Source organism: Tachypleus tridentatus, chromosome 4 (genome assembly GCF_004210375.1).
Source record: "Tachypleus tridentatus isolate NWPU-2018 chromosome 4, ASM421037v1, whole genome shotgun sequence".
Taxonomy (NCBI): domain Eukaryota; kingdom Metazoa; phylum Arthropoda; class Merostomata; order Xiphosura; family Limulidae; genus Tachypleus; species Tachypleus tridentatus.
Genome location: NC_134828.1, coordinates 73,416,829 through 73,438,374, shown reverse-complemented (window position 1 = coordinate 73,438,374; position 21,546 = coordinate 73,416,829). Strand labels below are relative to the sequence as shown.

Sequence of the window (21,546 nt, the reverse complement as noted above, 5' to 3'; positions counted from 1 at the left end):
AGAATTGCTATAAAAGAAATAATTGTTGAGACGAGATGAAATGGCCTCCCCATTTCAGAAACGGTCAAGCAACATCAAAACGAGTTAACTCGTTTTCCCCAGCTAAGGGGTCAATTAATACAAAATAAAGAATTTATAAAATAAGAGAGAAATATACCTATCTGTATTGGGCGTGGTAAATAGTTTGAAGAAGACGCCCCTGGTGGCGGGTACGTCCTCATACTTTGCGACAGAAGCCAAATTCGAGATGAATAACCAGTCACATCAAGGTGTAAAGGTAAGTGTTATTTTGCTATAGGGTTGCAAGTAATACAAAAGTCAACAGTGTTGGATAATACTCAGTTCTAAAGTAAAAAATGAAAAAAACAACAAACAAACGCAGTAAACGTGGCTGTAACCTCACATAGCCGTAACTTTTCAAATATCGATCGATAATTATTTTATTGCTAGTGTCTAGAACAGTGATTTGAATTTCAAGAACCCGAAATTCACTTATTACTTTGTATTCCTGATATTCTTTAGTCATCTTTACCACTTACTCTAAATGCAAATTTAAGATATGTTTGTACATCAATCATTGTGTATTTAAAGAGTGTCGTTGGTATTTCTGTTATCAGGGTGGGTAGTTTTTTCGGCGCCCGCCCAGTGAAAGTGGTTTTCTCCGGTTTCTCCCATACCAAAATTTCTTGCCATTGTATTTACAGATCCCCGGCATCCAAGTCCTGAGAGGATCCCTTTATCTACAAGTTTTTTTCTTCTATCATTCTCTCTTTTTCTTTCTTTTTTTTACGTTAGTGTGTTTTTTTGTATTTAAATATATATATATATATATATTCACTTAGTATTTTATGTATTTTTCTTTGTTATTTCTTCTTCCTACTTCCCTCTCCCCGCTCCTTTGTTTCTTTTTCTCTCTCTTTCTCCTTAGATCAACGTTACGGGCTGCATCTTGGATTTCTTTGCTACTTCACAAATTTAATCACAAGATTGAATTCATTCTCACTGTAGCTGTCCTTATCACAAGATTGAATTCATTCTCACTGAAGCTGTCCTTATCACAAGATTGAATTCATTCTCACTGAAGCTGTCCTTATCACAGATTGAATTCATTCTCACTGAAGCTGTCCTTATCACAAGATTGAATTCATTCTCACTGAAGCTGTCCTTCTTCACAGTCTTCCTGATTTCCCAGACACAAAACAAGATATTCCCTTATCCTTCAAGACAGGCTTTACCTAGGAACGCGTGTGGGGCTGAAGAGAAACAATAGTTTCTGAGCGCCCCTGGTTTGCGGCTTGGGTATTTTCACTAGAGTTTTAAAAACCAGAACTACTACCGTGTTAATTTAGAGTTTCTGTTATCTGAATATTAGAGAAGGTAACTGTTCTGCTTTTAAATCATGGTATGTGACTAGTTTTTACCATCTAACATATTTCAAGCGTGTTGCTGTATTTGCATCTAGTTGTTGAAAGTTATCTTAACATACAAATTGTTAAGAGTAAAAATGTATTCTGAAATAATATTTTAGGCAATATGTATCTTCATGTCCCCTACACTCGTCATCAATATGTATCTTCATGTCTCGTCATCATGTATTTCATACCATGAAATAAAGAGAATGAAGTTGTCACTTTAAAACAAAATCTTTACTGCATTTACGCAATATCTGTTTTGTTATTTTTCAAGCATGCTACGAGAGGGCAATGCAATCTGTACTCTACACTGACACAGCAGTAATTGTCTTCATGCTCTCAAAAACGTTTGACTAGTTACTGTGCCACTGAAATTCGGAATAGTATTTAGTAATTAAAAAACAGATGATCTAAAATACCAAAACAAATATGAGATACGTATGTTTTTGTCATCCCTTAGATACACACTGTTTTTATGATGATTACATAACTATATCATTTCGTCAGCGATAAGTCTGGGGGAATTACATTGTTAAAATCCTGGATTTAGTTCCTCTCTTAGATTTGTTTTATTTTCAATTTTGCGGAAAGATACAAGAGAGCTATCTGCGCTAGCCTTCCCTAATTTAGCAGTGTAAGACCAGAGGGAAGGCAGCTAGTCATCACCACCCACCGCCAACTTTTGGGCTACTCTTTTACCAACGAATAATGGGATTAACCGTAACAGTATAATGCCCCCACGGCTGAAAGGGGCGAGCATGTTCGGTGCGACTGGGATTCGAACCCGCGGATTACGAGTCGAGTGCCTTAACCACCTGGCCATAAGGGGCCTAGAATATAATAATAAAATCCACAATAGACGAAAGCTAGTAGATAAAACTGAAATTTCAGTGGTGAATTTAGTGTCAAGTCTTTGTTTAATAGAAAAAATATGCAATGGGCTATTTGTGTTGTCCCTACTATGGGAATAAAACCTCAATATTTTAGTGTCATAAACTCCCAGACTTACCGCTAAACTACAGTGTTCAATGATGACATTCAAAGTATTTAAATGTTGTTATTTGACATCTTTCTACTTGAAATTTAATTATCTACATATTCTATAGTGTACTGCAGTTATATTCTGTGGTTTAGTATTTAAAGAGATTAGTAAAATAAAGACAAATAAATCAATAATTTATTATGACATATATTTATGTCTTTATGGTAATAGTACGACAACGCCATAAAATATCTTTGCAGTACAAATTGAAACTTCAGAACATAAATTAAAATATAATTATTATAGCAAGACTAATGTAAGCCCTATTTTGCCATTATATCTTTTAAATAGAAAGTAGAAAACTTATACACTGCGCCAATGTTCCAAGTAGCTCTATTTTTTATGGCACAGAAGTAGGAAACTTAGATTTTTATGAAACGTAACTCTTTGCTTTATTTTTTCTTTTTATATGATATATACACCATTTCAACTAAGATTCAGTAACCCAGCTGTACTTGTGAGCCCTGGTACTTTTCGAAAGGCTTCGTCGGCAGTGCGCAAAATAATAAGAAGATATAACTGAAGTACTATTAAACATAATACGATTTAAGATATCATCATTCTTATTGTGATGTAAAACCACAAATATTCTGCTGTTAAATGTCATGGACTACCAAGTAAGGCGTTTTCCAGTGGTCCTAATATATTTTTTCTCAAAAACAAATAGTATTACTTGTGTAAGCGATAACACTATGTAACACAAATTTTGTTCCTGGATAGTATGTATTATTTCGTAATTGCTTAGGTTGTAAAAGTACAGAAAATGGCCATTATTCCTTTCAAACCTTGCTTTTGTGACCTAGACAATGAAATTTAGAAATTAACCTATTTTCTATGTAAAAACGAACAAATTTGGACATTTTCATTTACATAAGGTCTGAATAAAACAACATATGAATCAAGATTTACATGTATTTTTATTAGAGTTGTACGAAAGTGAACAAAAATGTTTAGAAGTGAGTAGTTTTTCAATATTTGCGACTGTAATATAAATAACTTTCACGTATCGGCCCCCAAAATATAGTCTTCCATCATGTTTTCGTTATATGCTTCCAAGTCCGAAAAGCAAAGCTTGAAGAGAAAAATATGTCTTTTCTTTACTTTATGCATAAGTAATTGGGAAATAACACTTTCTGCCCAGGAACAAGAAAAGTAAACATTTTGTTACATTGTTTAATTTAAAAGAGGTGCAAGGACAACTTTACATAGAAAAGAGAGTTTTTACATAGTAGAAGTTACAATAGTAGTCATATAGACTGCATAATAATTGGTACAAAAGTCAGTATACGATTTTAATGAGAAGTACAGATATTTTTGAATAAAATATACATGATTTCACCCGGAGAGAAATACATAGATACATAAAATATACATGATTTCACCCTGATAGAAATACATAGATACATAAAATATACATGATTTCACCCTGATAGAAATACATAGATACATAAAATATACATGATTTCACCCTGATAGAAATACATAAATGGAACCTATTTTCCAGAAAAAAAACTTATAATAACCACAAGATAAAAGCAATTTAATTACTTCATTTAGTTAAGCAGTAACTTAGTTAAAACTTTGAAAACAAAGGATGTAATTTAATAATCACCAGTTATTCCGAGCCAAGAACATCATTTGGCATCAAATAAGTTTTCTTTCTGTGTAAATATTTTGTTTCATTATTCTTTATTTGACAATATTCAGAATAAACAACGACTTTTTTCTAATACAAACGGTACCAAAATAAACAAAATCAATAATTTAAACTGATGTAAACATTCACTATTCATTGCTTTAGTGCAACATACTTTTACAATAAATAAAGGGTTATGTTTCGTTACGATTTTGATAATGAATGGTTCCAATTTTCGCATTGACCATTAACTTGGATTCACATCATAGTTGTTTGGTTGTCCAAAGAAGATTCTTCACTTCATTCGTTTCTCATTGTTGCTGTATACATATAAAGGATTTGTTTGTTTGTTTTGGAATTTCGTACAAAGCTACTCGAGGGCTATCTGTGCTAGCCGTCCCTAATTTAGCAGTGTAAGACTAGAGGGAAGGCAGCTAGTCATTACCATCCACCGCCAACTCTTGGGCTACTCTTTTACCAACGAATAGTGGGATTGACCGTAACATTATAACGCCCCAACGGCTGGGAGGGCGAGCATGTTTGGCGCGATGCGGGCGCGAACCCGCGACCCTCGGATTACGAGTCGCACGCCTTACGCGCTAGGCCATGCCAGGCCTCACATATAAAGGAATCACATGATGATCTATCGAGCAGAAAGAAGTAAGGGCCTTCTCAGAGAATTCATCAATTCATTGTTGTAAGGAATACCAGAATAAGACAAAGTATTCATGTATCTATAAACTATTGTTAAAATGGGCCAAATTCAAACCAGAAAACCAAGTACACACTTTGGCACTACTCACAATTCATAGTTGGAACAATATAATGGTAGTCAAAAGTGTTTTTCAGGTTTCGAAGATAGACTCATGCATCTGAAGCAATCAATGAATAAGAGAATCAACCATTTCTGTGATCAACTGTATTTATATTATTCTATGGAGATGGATTCTGAATCGACTATTATGTGCAAAGTATTGAAGACAGCCATGAAGGATCTTTCCTTCCGAAATATTATCATGTATTAAAAACAGGTCTTCCTAAGGAGCCCTCTTCATCAGTATGACTATCAAATATTATCATGTATTAAAAACAGGTCTTCCTAAGGTGCCCTCTTCATCAGTATGACTATCAAATATTATCATGTATTAAAAACAGGTCTTCCTAAGGAGCCCTCTTCATCAGTATGACCATCAAACATTATCATGTATTAAAAACAGGTCTTCCTAAGGAGCCCTCTTCATCAGTATGACCATCAAACATTCTTCCCCTTTCTCTAGCTCATCAATGAAACTAGTGAAAAAGTACTCTTGTTTCATTTCAAGATCCTGATTCTTAGAGTTAGCTCCACAAATGAAGGAAAAGATGTTCTCGAAAGTGGCAGAAAGTGTTGATAATTAAGATTCCTTTTGGCTAATTTCCAGATTATAGTGACTGATAAAAACAAGAGAAAGTATCAGGAACTGCACTTGGAGAAAGTTCATATTTAAATTTCTCGGAGGGAAAGCCCTGCTCTCAGTGTTGCAGGCTACACTTCGACACTATTCATTATATTTTACTCGCACTTCGCATTAAAGCTGTACTTATTTTTATCAAGAAATGATTCACTCTAATAAACATAACAAATTGCTCTTCATTACAATAATCAACAAAACATTTCTTTTAAACTTGGTTTTGTTCCTTACTGACAACATAGTATTTCTTCATTCGCTTCTTTCTCGGTTTATTCGGTGGTTCTCACGTCTCCTGATCTTTTTTCCTTCTGTTAAATGCCTATCTTTTATACCTCTATTTCAGCTCCTTTTTTTAAGGGCCTTGTACCTGTTGTTCGTAATTAAGATTATAATATATTATAATCGTGCAGAGTTTCATAATCTCCGTAGTGGATATACAATAAGGGCGGCCATTCCTTCCAATAATTTGCTAACAACTTAGTGCTCTAATATCATTATTAAAAATAGACCGCTTTATCACATTTATCAACCCCAATCAACGTTCCTTACATCTAGTTTCTTAACGCTCAGATTCTGTGATATCCATTCATTTACGCCCTCTTTTTTGAAAATCCTGGATCCATCTTTGAGTTGTCTTGCATTTTTCAGCACATTTCTCACAGTAGATTTGTCAATGATCCAATAATCATTACTTTTTAAATGTCTACAACTTTATTTCATTTGGAATCTGAGCTCCAACTAGCTGCTTGTGGAAACCATTATAAATTCTATGCAACAGAACAGGATGTGATTTGAAACATCCACATTCAATGGAAACGAGTACGCCACTAACCTGGTGTAATGCAGTGTATATGTTAAAATGTCAAAAATCAGTCTAGTTTACAAACCTTCTTCCAATATATACATCATTTATTATATGTTGAGTGTCACATAATAAATAGGGCACAGATTTATTCACTCTCCTTATCTATCAAATCATTGTCATGTCATAAAAACCTTAACGAAATAATATCGGAACTTCACGTGTTACCAATAGTTACTTAGTGTAATATATGGACATTCTGTGTTGTCCGTACTTTTTCTACTAAATATGTATATTTTTTTAAAGTTTCAGTGTGTTTCAAATTTATTTTTAGTACAGTATATTGGTCAATGGAATTACTAAGTTTCTCTGTCTTGTTTATTTACGGAACAACTTCAGTAACCCATATCAATTTTGTGTTTTCCATCAGGGGAGTTCACTGTAGCATGAACTATGCTATGAATAGAAGCAGTGATCTGTTCTGGCACCACTTATTTACACGAGCGTGGCCTTAAGTTAAATGGATAGCGTGTGCGCCTGAGGAGAAACACTTTGCACATATCGAGTTTTCTTTGTCTGAAAATAATCGGTATTTTCATCATAAATTAAGTATTGTTAGTGAGATTCGCATATACAGTTGTCCTACCTGTTATTGAAATTATTTGCCTTATACATAATTCTTTGTTCAAGAGATTCTGTTATTCATATACACAGATTGTGTTTAGCACACCTTTGGCTTCAGCACAAAAATGGACAGAGAGTATAAAACTATCTTTTTACTACGCCAGGCATGGCCAGGTGACTAGGGCGCTCGACTCCTCATCTGAGGGTCGCGAGTTCGAATCCTTCTCACATTAAACATGCTCGCCTTTTCAGCTGTAAAGACATTATAATGTAACAGTCAATCCCACCATTTGTTGACAAAAGAGTACCCCAAAGCTACACGAAGGCTATCTAAACTAGCCGTCCCTAATTTAGCAGTGTAAGACAGTTAGAGAAGGCAACTTGTCATCGTCACCGATCGCCAACTCTTGGGTTACTCATTTACCAACGAATAGTGGGATTGACCGTAACCTTAGAACACCCCTACTGCTGGAAATATTAAAATATACATATATATTTAAAAATATATCTTCTGGAATATTTATAAATATACAAATATTGTTATTTATGAAAAGTATAAAATGATTACTTACAAATAGAGAATGATATTTAAATTAAAACAGTAGTGTTTATAAAATGTTTGTTTTTTGAGGGAGGGGCAGAGATGGATACAAATTTAGTTTGAGAGGCTAGACTGGGAGTATAAGGGAACACGTTTTACTAAATACAAAAGGAACAAGTGTTTTTGGCTTTAATAAGTGTCTGTTTATTCTTTTTAATCATCAAAGATTTGTTTTCTTTGAATTTCGCACAAAGCTACTCGAGGGCTATCTGTGCTAGCCGTCTCTAATTTAGCAGTGTAAGACTAGAGGGAAGGCAGCTAGTCATCATCACCCACCGCCAACTCTTGGGCTACTATTTTACCAACGAATAGTGGGATTGACCGTAACATTATAACGCTCCCACGGCTGAAAGGACGAGCATGTTTGGTGCAATAGGGATGCGAACCCGCGACCCTCAGATTACGAATCGCACGCCTTAACACGCTGAGCCATGCTAGGCCCATCATCAAAGGAGCTAAACTTGCCTCAGGAGCTTTTGTTTTGCACAACTTATTAGCGGTATGATGCTGATTCAAATTTTCATTAACTTCTGACTCTGATCTGACTGGAGATACATCATTCAACTGAACGTATATAATGTGACTACTTTACCTGTTAAGAAATTCAAAGTTTTCATTTTAGTAGGAGTCATTCACAATCAAGGAGATTAATAATCCGTGATGACGAGAAAACCCACATGTAAACAAGGGAAATTATCTTTAAAGACTTAATTCTGGTAATCACGATGGTTATGGGACTGCTGTGAGGAGAGGCGGCAGAGCTTTCCAATGAATGGTTTGACCCTTCCTTCACACACACACACACACGAAACACCCCTGGCAATTGTTTGATGCTACGCTCTCAGCTACACAATGGACTTTCTATGCTTTGCCCCCCAGTGGCTCAGCGGTATGTCTGCGGACTTACAACGCTAAAAACCGGATTTCGATACCCGTGGTGGGCAGAGCACAGTAGCCCATTGTGTAGCTTTGTGCTTAATTCAAAACAACAACAACAACAATCTATGTTTTTTTTCAATGTGGGTATTAAAACCCAAGTTTTAGTGTGATAAGTATTTTGGGGTAAGGCTTTCCTAATAGAATACATGGATTAAAGTATAGAATCTCAATACTTAAAAGGAAAATTATGTAGAAATACTTTTGTTATTTTGCACCAAAAGTATTCAACAATTTACATTTAACTATAAAAAAATCTAAGGACCCTTAGATTTAAAAAGGATTTTTTTAAACTATGAAAATGCAAAAAAATTATTATCTTTTATAAAGATAAAATGAAATAAAATGGATTATCCTTAAGCTACTTGTGATCAAATGAATTTCTAAACCATTTCATGCTATCACTTCGGATGAAATAAAACTTTTGGATGAACCATATTACATTTCTATTGTATTGTACTTATAGCTTAACTATATTTAATTGTATGTTTATTGTATCTTATTAACCAATAGGCTTTAAAAGCTTGGGCCTAGAGAACAACAATTTTAGGGGCGCATATTAGAAAAAATTGATCTAATTTATATATTTTATTATAATAAAAGAAATTTCCACCCATTTCATTGCATTTTAAAGGTCGCATCTAAAATTTTGAGCCTCGAGCGTTAGTTAAATCTAATCATCAGTAAAACAACATACTTCTTGAAGATTTACTCTGAATATATTTCATACTGTACATATTTATAAACTTTAGTTTCTCATTAAGTATAAAATCCTATTAAGTATTACTAAAATTTTATTTGAGACAAAACCAAATAAAATGTAAACGTTTTTCGAACTAGTTTGCTTGTTTTTGAATTTCGCGCAAAGCTACACGAGGGCTATCTGCGCTAGCCACCCCTAATTTAGCTGTGTAAGACTAGAGGGAGGGTAGCTAGTCATCATCACCCACCGCCAACTCTTGGGCTACTGTTTTACCAACGAATAGGGGGAATGACAGTCACATTATAACGCCCATACGGTTGAAAGGGCGAGTATGTTTGGTGTGACGGGGATTCAAACCCACGACTCTCAGATTACGAGTCGAATGCCTTAACCCACCTAGCCATGCCGGGCTCTCTCTCGAACTATAACAGTTCTACAGCTGGTTAATATTTAAGAAGTAAATCGTTCGGAAGAGCCATAAGAGTACATCAGAAAAATGTCGAACTAAGTTACCAGGCCCTCCTATCGTTTTGTATTGCCCTAATTCATAAAGAGTCACTACAATGGATGTGAGTAGTGTCAAAAACTACTATTGTCGTTCTATAACGTTCTCTCTATTTTATGCAAGCCGAATTTCAGATATTAGTACAAGTTAATTGTTTTTAGTTATATTAAAATGCTTTCGTGATATTTAAAGACTATTCGCCAATTATTAAAATATGTGATGCCTGTGGTAAGATTCTGCTCAAACTTGCAGTACCGTTTCGTTATTCCAATATTCTCTGATTAAATCTAAACTTCTTTATATCTTCAGTTGTGGCATAAGTCTTCAAATAACCGTTTTTAACATTCCTAAAACGCTTTATATTGTTCGTTTTGGTTTTTGGAATTTCGCGCAAAGCAACACGAGGACTATCTGTTCTAGCTGTCCCTAATTTAGTAGTGTAAGACTAGAGGGAAGGCAGCTAGTCATCACTATCCATCGCCAACTCTTGGGCTACTCTTTTCTCAACGAATAGTGGGATTGACCGTCGTATTATAACACCCCCACGGCTAAAAGGGCGAGCATGTTCGGTGCGAGGGGCATTGGAACCCTCGACCCTCGGATTACGAGTCGAACGCCTTAACCCACCTGGCCATGTCGGGCCACATAATTCTAAATCAATGAAAATTTTCTGTAGCAAATATATTTACTTAGAGACTTAAGACTATAAAAAGGTCTACAGAAATTTACCCGAGACATTTTAGAAGAACAAAACATTTATACAAATCTAAATACACCCTTGTGCAAATTAATTAAAACAAGACGGAAAATTACGATTTTTTTTCAGTTGTTTGCGTTTTATTTCTGAGAATCCAAAAGTTACTCACAAATTAATACATGATATGACCGCCTTTATTTTTCAGAAGATCATTAATCCGCTTTGGCATCGAGTCCACGAGTTGACTGCAATCTTTTCTTTAGTAATTCTTGGATCGCGGTACCACACCTCAATTATGGCCTCAATTAGCTTATATTTCGTAGTACAGTCTTTTCCCTGAGGTTTTTCTTCACAAATTGCCCAAAGATTTTCAATAGGATTTAAATCCAGAGAGTTTTCAGGCCAGTCCAGCATCTTTATTCGCGTGTAGTCATAAAATTCTTCACAAGTTTCGATGTGTGGCACGGACCCAGATCTTGCTGAAAAATGCCAGATTCATCTGAAAATCTCTTTTTCAATTCTGGAACGACTCTTCTCTGCAAAACATCGATGTACTGTGGTCCTCGCATCATACCTTCTACAATATGTAAGCCTCCAACGCCATAGTAGCTGAAAAAACCCCGAAACATCTTCTTTAAGGGATGTTTTACGAACTGATTGATGTGAGATTCTCACCTGGAGATCTGCGAACCTTCAGACTTATTTGACCCTGTGCGAAAAAAACGAGTCTCGTCACTAAATAACACCTTTCTCCATTGTTCTCGCGTTCAGTTCTTGTATTTCAGACCCCATTGATACCGTTCTTTCTTCACTGAGTTGGTAAGAAGTTGTTTTTTGCCTGGTCTCCTAGCCCTACTAACGTAATTTCGAATGACGTGATATTCCTCAAAATTTCGTCATATATCCCAAAAATAGATCGACCGTACTGCAAAACACAGCTTATGACGCCGTCTGTATGAAAAAAATGACTATTAAAGGAAATCAGCGGGTCCAGTGAGCCTACACCGGCCGCCATGCTGAAAATATTGTAAAATGACCATTTGTTTCAATTAATTTGCACAAGGGTGTACGTTAATTAAAACTATCTTCGATAACACAACTTATCCGGTAGGCTAATTATGTTAACTATTATATCTCTAGAAATATAGATCGAGGCCCAGCATGGCCAGGTGGGTTAAGACGTTTGACTTGTAATCTGATGGTCGTGGGTTCGGATCCCCCTCGCACCAAACATGTTCGCTCCTTTCAGCCGGTGGTGTTAAAAATGTGACGGTTAATCCCACTATTCGTTGGTAAAAGAGTAGCTCAAGAGTTGGCGGTGGGTGGTGATGACTAGCTGCCTTTCTTCTAGTCTTACACTGTTAAATTAGGGACGGCTAGCGCAGATAGCCCTAAAGTAGCTTAGCGCGAAATTAAAAAACGAACAAGAATGTATTTCACTCCAGAAAAGTTTGTTATTCTAGAGAAACTCGAGTAAGTGTGTGTAGAATTATCCATGATATATTTACTCTTTCCAGATAAATTTTGTTTATCGAGAAGTCAGTAATGCATTTAAAGTCCTCCTTATTCTAGAAGCCAGCTAGTTCTGTTTTACACAGAGTTACGTCGGAGATCCGTGTAGCATTTACCTAATAATAACCAGCAGTTTATCTTAACTGTATGCCACCAGACAGTTTTTGTATGTTTTTTTCCCCTTTTATGGCTGATGTCACCGATTTACATATTTTTCATAATTCATTTGTAAGAAGGGTTAAGAAATTGGTACAACGTAATTTATGTTTTGTAAAGTGTGTAGGATTATCATTATTATTTAAGCTGTTATTATTTTATCTTACACACGATTATGAATTTTTGAAGTAATAATACGTACCCTACGCACTTATGACTAGCAACGGTCTTTAAAACAAATGCATTAACAACGTAGAAGGAAGTCGCCACAAGCTAAACACTTGTTTTACGAATTAAGTTAAATGTATAATTGATCAACTTGTGAGTTTACATTTGTATTCATTAACTGGGACAGGCTATTTTAAAGCAGACTACAGAGCTACAAAAACAGAAATATGCACATGTGTGTAATTTAGAATCAAACATTATCAACTTTACAATGTTGTTAGACAGTAAACGACAGATGAGGTGACATCTAACTTTGATTTGTTGTGAGAGACAGCACCTTATTATTTTGTATATTTGTCCTAACACTGTTGTTAAATTGTACGCATGTTTTATAAAACTAACTATATAATTTTTACTAAATTTCACTTGAAAAATTTTATTATTTAGAAGCAAGTTATTGCCAGACTGAATGATAAATGTTACCATAGACGACGATACCTTAGAAATGAAGCAAACATATTTCATTAAGGTCTCACCAAGTGTTCTATCTTATTGGTTAATGTTCTCCCATTCATTAAGTCGTTCTTATGTTGGGCGGGAACAGGAAGAGGGGGGGGGAGATACTGAATTACTTGAACACAGTCTGTACGTTTGAAAAGTTAAGTCGTTTACTAACTTCCTGAGTTGTACCACAGTCGTCTCCACTACGCATAGTTAGAAGACCGTTCATTGCATGTTCACTTGACGTCGGAATCCGTGAAGAGTGAAGAGACGTTTGTGCTATTTTTAATTTAACGAGTGGCTGCTTCCATGTGTGTAGATAAGTCTACGTGTAATTATGCGGAGCTATGACTAGTTCAGTTAAATCTGCTTACTACCGCTCTCTCTCTCAGTAAAATAGACATTTACTAAAACTATTTTAGTAACTGCTTATTTACTTGCAATGGCCTGTTAGCTGTGCTTTCAGGTTGTCTGGATATTACCAGGGTAAGCAGTCGTGTGTTTCCGTGCGTACCAAACACAAACACTAGCCGTATTCTCATTCTTTCTGGATATAGTACGGTTTAAAATGTTGTGTGTTTCTATGTTTAGCAAACATTCAATAACTTCCCACATGAATGGAAATTCCATACTGAACGAAGAATACAAAGAGTGAGCAGCTGTCTTGTAAGCAATATAACTTAAACACTTGAAATGCCTTGGTGGCGTGCCATCTGTTGGTGCTGTAACAGGGACATGAAAAAATATCCATCTGATCCGAAAGACGAATCAACAGAACGCGAGGTATGCATTAATTTTATTTAAAAAGGAATAGCGAAGATACGATATTTATTAGAAGCTTATTTTACATTCAGAGTCGACTGACGGCACTTAGAACCTTACAAACTTCGTTTTTTAAAGGTTCACCACGTTTCATCGCTTGTTTGTAAAATGTTGTTTTTTTCCTCATTTGGTTTAAGTTTTCTCAACAAATAAAGTGATGAGTCTTAACGTACTCAATAAATTCGATTAATGATAGTGCTGTCACTTATCTGTTCTGTAGTAGCTGAAGGAATGTACTGAGATTATATTGATAAAATATAAGGGCTAATTGACCTCACGTGTTAAAGTTCCAGTTCGAGGGAAAACAAAGTGTGAAATCTGAATATTATGTGTCTGTATTGTACTAGTGGTTGATGATGTAAATATTTAACATTGCACGTGCGCTAATGACATTAACGGTCGTCATGTTATCTTTGGCATCAGTATCTTATTGTTGGTTCATTATCTAAATATTTAATAATACACATGTGTTGATAACATTATAAAACGCCATGTTATCTTTGATGTAGTTCTTGATTGTGTTCATACTAGTATGATATTGATAAACGTAACCGTTGCCATGTTGTGTTCAAAGATGGATTAGCAGAAAGGCAGATTAGGTAGTTTTCCATGAGTCCACTATATCAAGGGGTTACAGTGATCATGTTTTCTTTGTTTTTAAATCAGACTGCAATACCAAAGTATTATATATAGTGAAAGGCTGTTTTGATGGGTAAATTCTAAATGCAAATATATATATATATTGAAGTTTTTGGAGAGAGAGGGATATAGAACTAAAATTACTGTTTTCATAATCGACCGTATTGTTTACATCCAGTCATTTTGTGTTACTGGTATCAGGGTCAGATTAAGGGTTAGAGCTAAATTTTCTACCTGGCCTGTTATGATAGTGACTAAAAACTACAAGTAAAAAGAATTAAATCTCAAAGTATGTTTTACTTCTGGAGACAGTGGGAAAATAATATCCACAGTTTTGCAAGCCTCGTCTACAAATTAATGAGCAATATTAGATATTTCCTAAACTGGAAAGGGATACTGTAACACATACAAAATTTGCATTTCGACAGCAAACATAAGGACAGAATGTCGATAGGGGCGCGTTGCTAGGTCGCCATAGTGTTGAAATTATAGCTCGATACCAGACAGACGACGATAATGGATGATTTACCTGATACAGTAGAAAATGTATTTCTAAGTCGCCATGAAAGGCGGCATTCACTCATACAGTATATGTCTCATCCTGTCGATAATTAGTTATTAATTAATTAAATCGTTCCTAAAACAAAGATGGTTAACTCTGTTTCGTTAAATCATTTATTAGTTATTCGTTCTTAAAAAGACGCGCAACACTAAATAATTAGTTAATCCTGAAAAGGATAGTGAGCACTAATTCATTAGTTAATTAATTAATAATTAAATCATCCTTCCACGAAGTAGAGAATGTGTTTCTAGGAAGCCATAACTCAAACAATGCATGTTCCAATATGTCTGTAATTAATCACTAATTAATTAAATCATTCTAAAAAGTGTGTTTGAGTGTGTTTTTCTTATAGCAAAGCCACATCGGGCTATCTGCTCAGCCCACCGAGGGGAATCGAACCCCTGATTGTAGTGTTGTAAATCCGGAGACGTACCGCTATACTAACGGGGGGCTCATTCTAAAAAGGAAAATGAAGACAAATTTATTAAATTATTTATAATTAATTCGTTCTTGAAAGGACGCTCAAGACTAATTAACTTACAATTAATTCATTAAATTAATTATAGTGAATTTGTCATAAAAAACACTTGACACTAATTTATCATTTAATGAAATTGACACTAATTCATCATTTAATGAAATTGACTGTTCTAAATGAGGTAATTAAATATTTTTAGTGATATAATGAAATGTCAGAGCAATGTCAAAAACGACCACAGCTATATATGCTTTACCATGAACACAATACATGTTTGTAGGTGTAAGTCGCCCTGAAAAGGACAATATTACACAATATTTAAAACTTTGACTTTATACACCATTTTACATCATCAATAAAAGTTTTATTATGTAATAACAGTGTTACTAATTTGTGACAAAATAATTTACACGTCTTAGTAAGTGGACTTTCATGTATACTTAATTACTATTATTACAGTTGGATTTTAACACGTATACTGTGACAGTACGTCTACAAGTCATTAAGGTTTAGATGTAATTATGTTAAAGTTCATTATCTATATGATGATTGGTGTTATACAAGACAATTTAGTCAATTAGTGTGTTCTGTATGTAATTTTTATGATATTAATTATCAGTGTAATAAATCCGAATGGAAATGTTTACGCACACGAAACATTTGTGATGTCACTGCTATCAGAGAAATAAAAATTGGTCATTGTCAATAAACTCAACATTTTCGTATAACATACAACAACGTTTCGAAACACGTACAATGAAATCTCACATTCGAATAGATTCTTTTGTTCTAAGCCAACTCATACAGTCTGACCATTTGTTGTATGTTGAGCACAGTATTCTGCAACTGTACGTTAACCCCTCAAATCCCGATAATATACAGTTAGTGTTTTGTATGATTATGTAGTGAATTTACATAGGTTACTGATAATTACATTTCAAAAACGTACAGTTTAATTAAATACAAAAATTGTATTTAACTTATATGCAACAATACGTATTTAGTTTTGTGAAGTATATTTTAAGTATATTGTAACTACATAGATAGTGACAGTGTATTATAATTAACTGTTATTTTAATAAAAAATTTTCTGTAAACGATAAATATATTTAAATATGTAGATAGCAACACTGTGTTATGATAAATTTTTATTTTGATACAAATTTTCCTTAAAAATAAAATATATTATAAATGTCACATGTTTAAGTCGAATAGAACTTTCATTTTGCTCTAAGTGGACTGAAACACTCTGACAGTTTTTCCGGTATATTATATAATAATTTATGTTGGGTAACAAAATAATTATTTAAACGTTCACATATTTAAGACGAATTAGAATTTCATTTTATTCTAAACGGATTGACGTTGCTAAGCGACAACAAAAGTATAACAAATATTTTATATTAACTTGTGTGAAAATTAATTTAATCCAGACATATTTCAGAATATTATGCTGTCAGATAAAAGCTGTAAAATGGGATGAAATCGATATTTCTTTAAACACTTAAATGATTACATCTTCAATAAACGACAAATATTCGAATTTTAAAACGAAACTTTTTGTTATGAACATAACAGTTATAACGGATTTACTGACATATATTTGTTTTAATATCGATGTTCGTTTTAGTTAAATATATAATTTTAAAATGCATGTAACTTATACGGTTAAACATGTATTGCGAAATTCCCACCTATTCCATAAAATTGTAGAATATTCTCGAATATAAGACTCAACAATGTCATAAGTGTGTGAGTGAAATATTGTTGCCTACTGAACATTAGAGAACCTCACCTTATGGTTTATAAATCGACACGCCGAGAGATAGTTTTATAGTGAGTGTTTGCTACAGTTGATATACTATAAGCCTGGGAAGCTATAACTATAATTAACCCTTATTAATTGGAAAACTATAGGAGCGTTTATAGATTTCGAACATTACAAACAGTTTAACCTCAGTGAATTAGCTTCAGGCGTTAGCATTTCTGAGAAGACATCATATAAATTCAGCGGAAAAGACTCACATGTGAAGAAACTAGCTGGTTTCTCGTCAAGTGAAGCGTTCCTGTGTATCAGGAATTAATTAGAATTAATTAACTCATCGTGAACCGTCAATAAAGTATTCAGTTTCAGAGAAGATAGAAAACTTGGTGTTCTTTGTAAAACTCTTGTCTATAAAACATTATTTGTAATAAACGAAATTATAAATTGTATTGTTATTTGTATATTAAAATATATTAGTGTTTAAAAAGAAAATAGTGTGTATCAATCTTGTTGGGAAACATTACATATTTGAAACATATCAGCATTCTATTGACTTCTAACTTCAAGCTAAAATTTCCAGCTATTTGAAACCGTAATAGGTAACATTATAAGTCGGAAGCTCGTCCGAGATAAATTTTAATGCGTAAGACTGTTTATTTGGATTGTAAACATACTGAAATTATCAAACAAGACATAAAAGGTGTGTATAATAAAATTTTGCCATAACAAATTTGAAAAATACTGAAACAGGATTTCCAGATCGCACGCCCATTTTGTATAAAATAACGAAATACATGTTATTGGCGCATTCCCTGTCTATAAGTGTTTAATAGACTTGTTTTATTTACATCATCATACGAGCGAAAAATATATATTTCCTTATGGGTGACACTTTACAAGCCTTGATTTATATACTGAAGGTCAGCTTTATACTGTAAGTAATTTGCACGTCGAGTATAGTTTTCAAATGTTTTGTATAATATTTAAAATAAAGAAAATTTTGATTACTTGTGTAAAGTGAATATTAATTAGAGTTTATAATAATAAAATTATTAAAGTAACTGAAGTTATTTGTTACAAACAATGAATTGTTATCAAAACAACTTTTATCCCTTGGTTTATAGTTTTGAGAAACGATTTAATTAGTTAATGATTAATTATCGGCATGATGAGACTTGTATTTTGGCCCCTCACTAGTACAGCGGTAAGTCTACGGGTTTACAACGCTAAAATTAGGAGTTCGATTCCACTCGGTGGGCTCAACAGATAGATTGATGTGGCTTTACTATAAGGAACACAAACAAACAAACTTTTATTTTATGAGTCATGGTCGCCTGGCATGTCATTCTAGAAGTGCGTTCTCTACTTTGTGACGTAATCATGGAGTATGGTCGTCTTCTGATACCGAACTATAAATTCAACACTATGACACTGAAAACGTCTGTCTGATATCGAGCTATAATTTTTACGTGTTTTACAATTACATGTAAGGGAAACAATTTTCCTGTTCATAACCTTTCATTACTCATTAATTTACATAATTTTCGCCCAGGGTACGGGTGCTTCAGCTAGTATATATGTACCTGTTATTCATTGTTGTTGTATGCAGAAAATATGTGGAATAGAAATCACAGTTATGAGAAGCATATTATAATTACTATTCAGTTTACAATATTCACATTTCTTAACCATAATATGAATAAGGATTTATTTGGTTAAAAATCCATTTGTCAATAGTTAACCCCACGTGACCACTCTGTGTAAGTAAATTCTAGCCTAAAGCTTTTCTACATCTCTCTATGCACATTACACAGTCGGCCAATTTTATAGAATATAATTATTTACTCATATATTTCAAAAGATAGACTGTAGCTTATTAATCAGTTTATCAAACTACCTCCAATTTCCACTTTGAAATATATATAAAATAAAATGTTCTAGACTAATTTTAAAATGAGCAAAATAAAAATGTTTTAAACTTATACAGATAGAATTAATACTTTAGACATCACAGCTTTCTTTTATATCCATTTAAATAGATGTCATCACACAATTATGATTATAATAATTCTTTACACGTTTTGATAGTCAGCTTAATTGGTCAATAAATCTGATGTAAATTTCGCTGGTGAACTTTACGGTAAGCTGACATTCTGGTTAAAACTGAAGGAATACGAAGGGAGAGCATGTGTTTTTACAGGTGCGTTTTAAAAACTAGTGATGGACGAAAAACATTGGCGTATTTATTTGCTGGCATGGATTGGTTTGGTTTGTTTTGAATTTCGCGCATAGGTACACAAGGGCTATCTGCGCTAGCCGTCCCTAATTTAGCAGTATAGGACTAGAGGGCTACTCTTTTACCAACGAATAGCATGGATCAGATAAAGGTACAATGTGAAACAAAGGAAGAGGTGAAAAATAATACATAAGGCTGGTTCATTGTACAGACTGAGTAAGGTATTTTTAACTACATATTATCTTGAAGTTATCAAACTGTGAGATACAATAGAGATGTTGTGAAACAGTGGATGTGACACGGTTTGTTTTAAAACTAACAGTAGGAATTGCACTTCCTCAGTGTTACACAGAAAATTGTTTCTTAAGTTTTGTTCCATTTCTCGTATCCTCAGATATTTTCCCTCTTTCTAAGATACAGGAAATTGAACACTTGTGTCCTTGTCTCGTTTTCATCGAGTTATCGCCAAATAAGATCACATAATACTCGAACCCTCTTTAATAGCTATGATAGGTTATCTAATTTAGGAATCACTTTTATTCTGATTCCCACACTGTAACAACTATTATACTTGTATTTAGACTTTTATTGTTTTGTATCATAGCGACGCTCTCTGGTTTTATTTATAATTTAAGATGCTGAATGAATATACTAATTCACAGAACTAAACTTACCGCACAGAGAAACATGCTTATTCATGTTTTTGGCAACGTGCCATTTACGATCGTGACATCACCTCCTACTGTATTCCTAAAGATTAGACAGTTCGCTGCGTGTCAAACCCACGTGTATTCTTTAGTTAATGTCTTGTTAGGATGTTAAACAAAGTATGTTTCAGCTTGTCAGTTACCAGGCAAAAGATGTTTATTCTGAATTATTTCATTTCTTTAGATAAAGGTGTAACTGGGAAGCAGTTTTATTTGTAGCATTCAAGTTGAAAATAGTGTTTTTAAAGCTAGAGAATCAAAGTGATAAAATCAGGATATTCTACTCAGTATGGTAGGTTGGTCTTTTCTTCAGTAAATCTTTGTACATTTACTTTAGGACGTACCATACGAAAGCCGAAACGTTGGTATATAAAAATACATAGGATGAATTAACATGTGCCTGATATATATATTTATAGTCATTTGTTGTTTATTTTGATTTCGGGTATTCGCGTTAACCAATAAAAAGGACTATCAGTATGAGCTCTCCCTACAATTGAAGCTAATGAACTAAATGGAAAGTTTTTAATTAATTTAATTTTATACAGAAATATTAATCAGTAGACGCATTTTACCTTAGAGTTTAAAGTATATCTTTAGGGTATTGTGACCTTCTAAACGTTTCTGTTACTGTTAGTCGATTGTGCACGGACTGTCTGTCAGATTGTTGGAATTTGTGATAAGCGTGTAAAATGCTTGTTATCACTGATACCAATTTTTCAAGTTATAAATAATGTTTATTTTAGATATTTGCGCAAAGCTGCACAAGGATTATTTGCGCTACCCGTTCATAATTTTGAACTGATAGACAAGAAAGCACTTGGGCTACTCTAATATAATTATGGAATGAAACTACCACTCTTATAACGCACCGTCATTCCAAAGTGCGGGGCACAATTTTGCAGCAACGATAACAAAACATGAACTCTGAAATTTATAATCCATCACACTAACCACCAACCTATTCACTTTAGGAATAAAAATAGATCCTGAAAATTTAAGCTATTTACAAATGAAAACACACTCAATAAATCAGTATGAACATAAATAGTAGATTTACAAATTGTTGTTCTCCTCCTATCACAAATAGTTATATATTTCTATAAGACACAAGGAATGATTACATTTCTACGGTGTTTTTCAGTTCAGTAAAACGACACTGTAACACTAATCACTTGCTAATAACGTTGTTATATGAATAAACCATTTCCCTTAAGAACCGCTAGATAAAATAAACGTCAAAGATATATTTCAATGTGAAACAGTACAACAGTATAAAACAGACATGCTATGCTTTATGAAACTGGTTTACTTTAGTTGAAATGATGATATATATGGCAGATTTATAGTCCCTAGTTTCTATTGGATACCAATAATAAGTCACTAGTTTCTATTGGATACCAATAATAAGTCTGTAGTTTCTATTGGTTACCAATAATAAGTCTGTAGTTTCTATTGGATACCAATAATAAGTCTGTAGTTTCTATTGGATACCAGTAATAAGCCCCTAGTTTCTAATAATATATTAAAGTGTTAGCAAACTCTTTTTTGTTTTACTTCATATGCAAACTTATTGTTGAATAAGCCTGAG

General features: G+C 33.8%; 1 protein-coding gene across 4 annotated transcripts in view; it reads left to right on the top strand.

Moving 5' to 3' along the window:
- Nucleotides 1-215: 215 nt before the first annotated feature.
- The window catches only part of LOC143249431 (fibroblast growth factor 1-like), a 41,343-nt gene continuing 20,012 nt past the window's right edge, over nt 216-21,546 (top strand). Inside the window, exon 1 of one of the 4 annotated variants that reach the window (XM_076499267.1) lies at nt 216-277. In XM_076499267.1, the coding sequence (XP_076355382.1) occupies nt 248-277 (30 nt within the window). In that variant the 5' untranslated portion in view covers nt 216-247. Of the gene's footprint in view, nt 278-12,930; nt 13,530-20,029; nt 20,248-21,546 lie in introns of those variants that run through there. The other 3 variants (XM_076499268.1, XM_076499266.1, XM_076499269.1) reach the window with 3 other exon arrangements.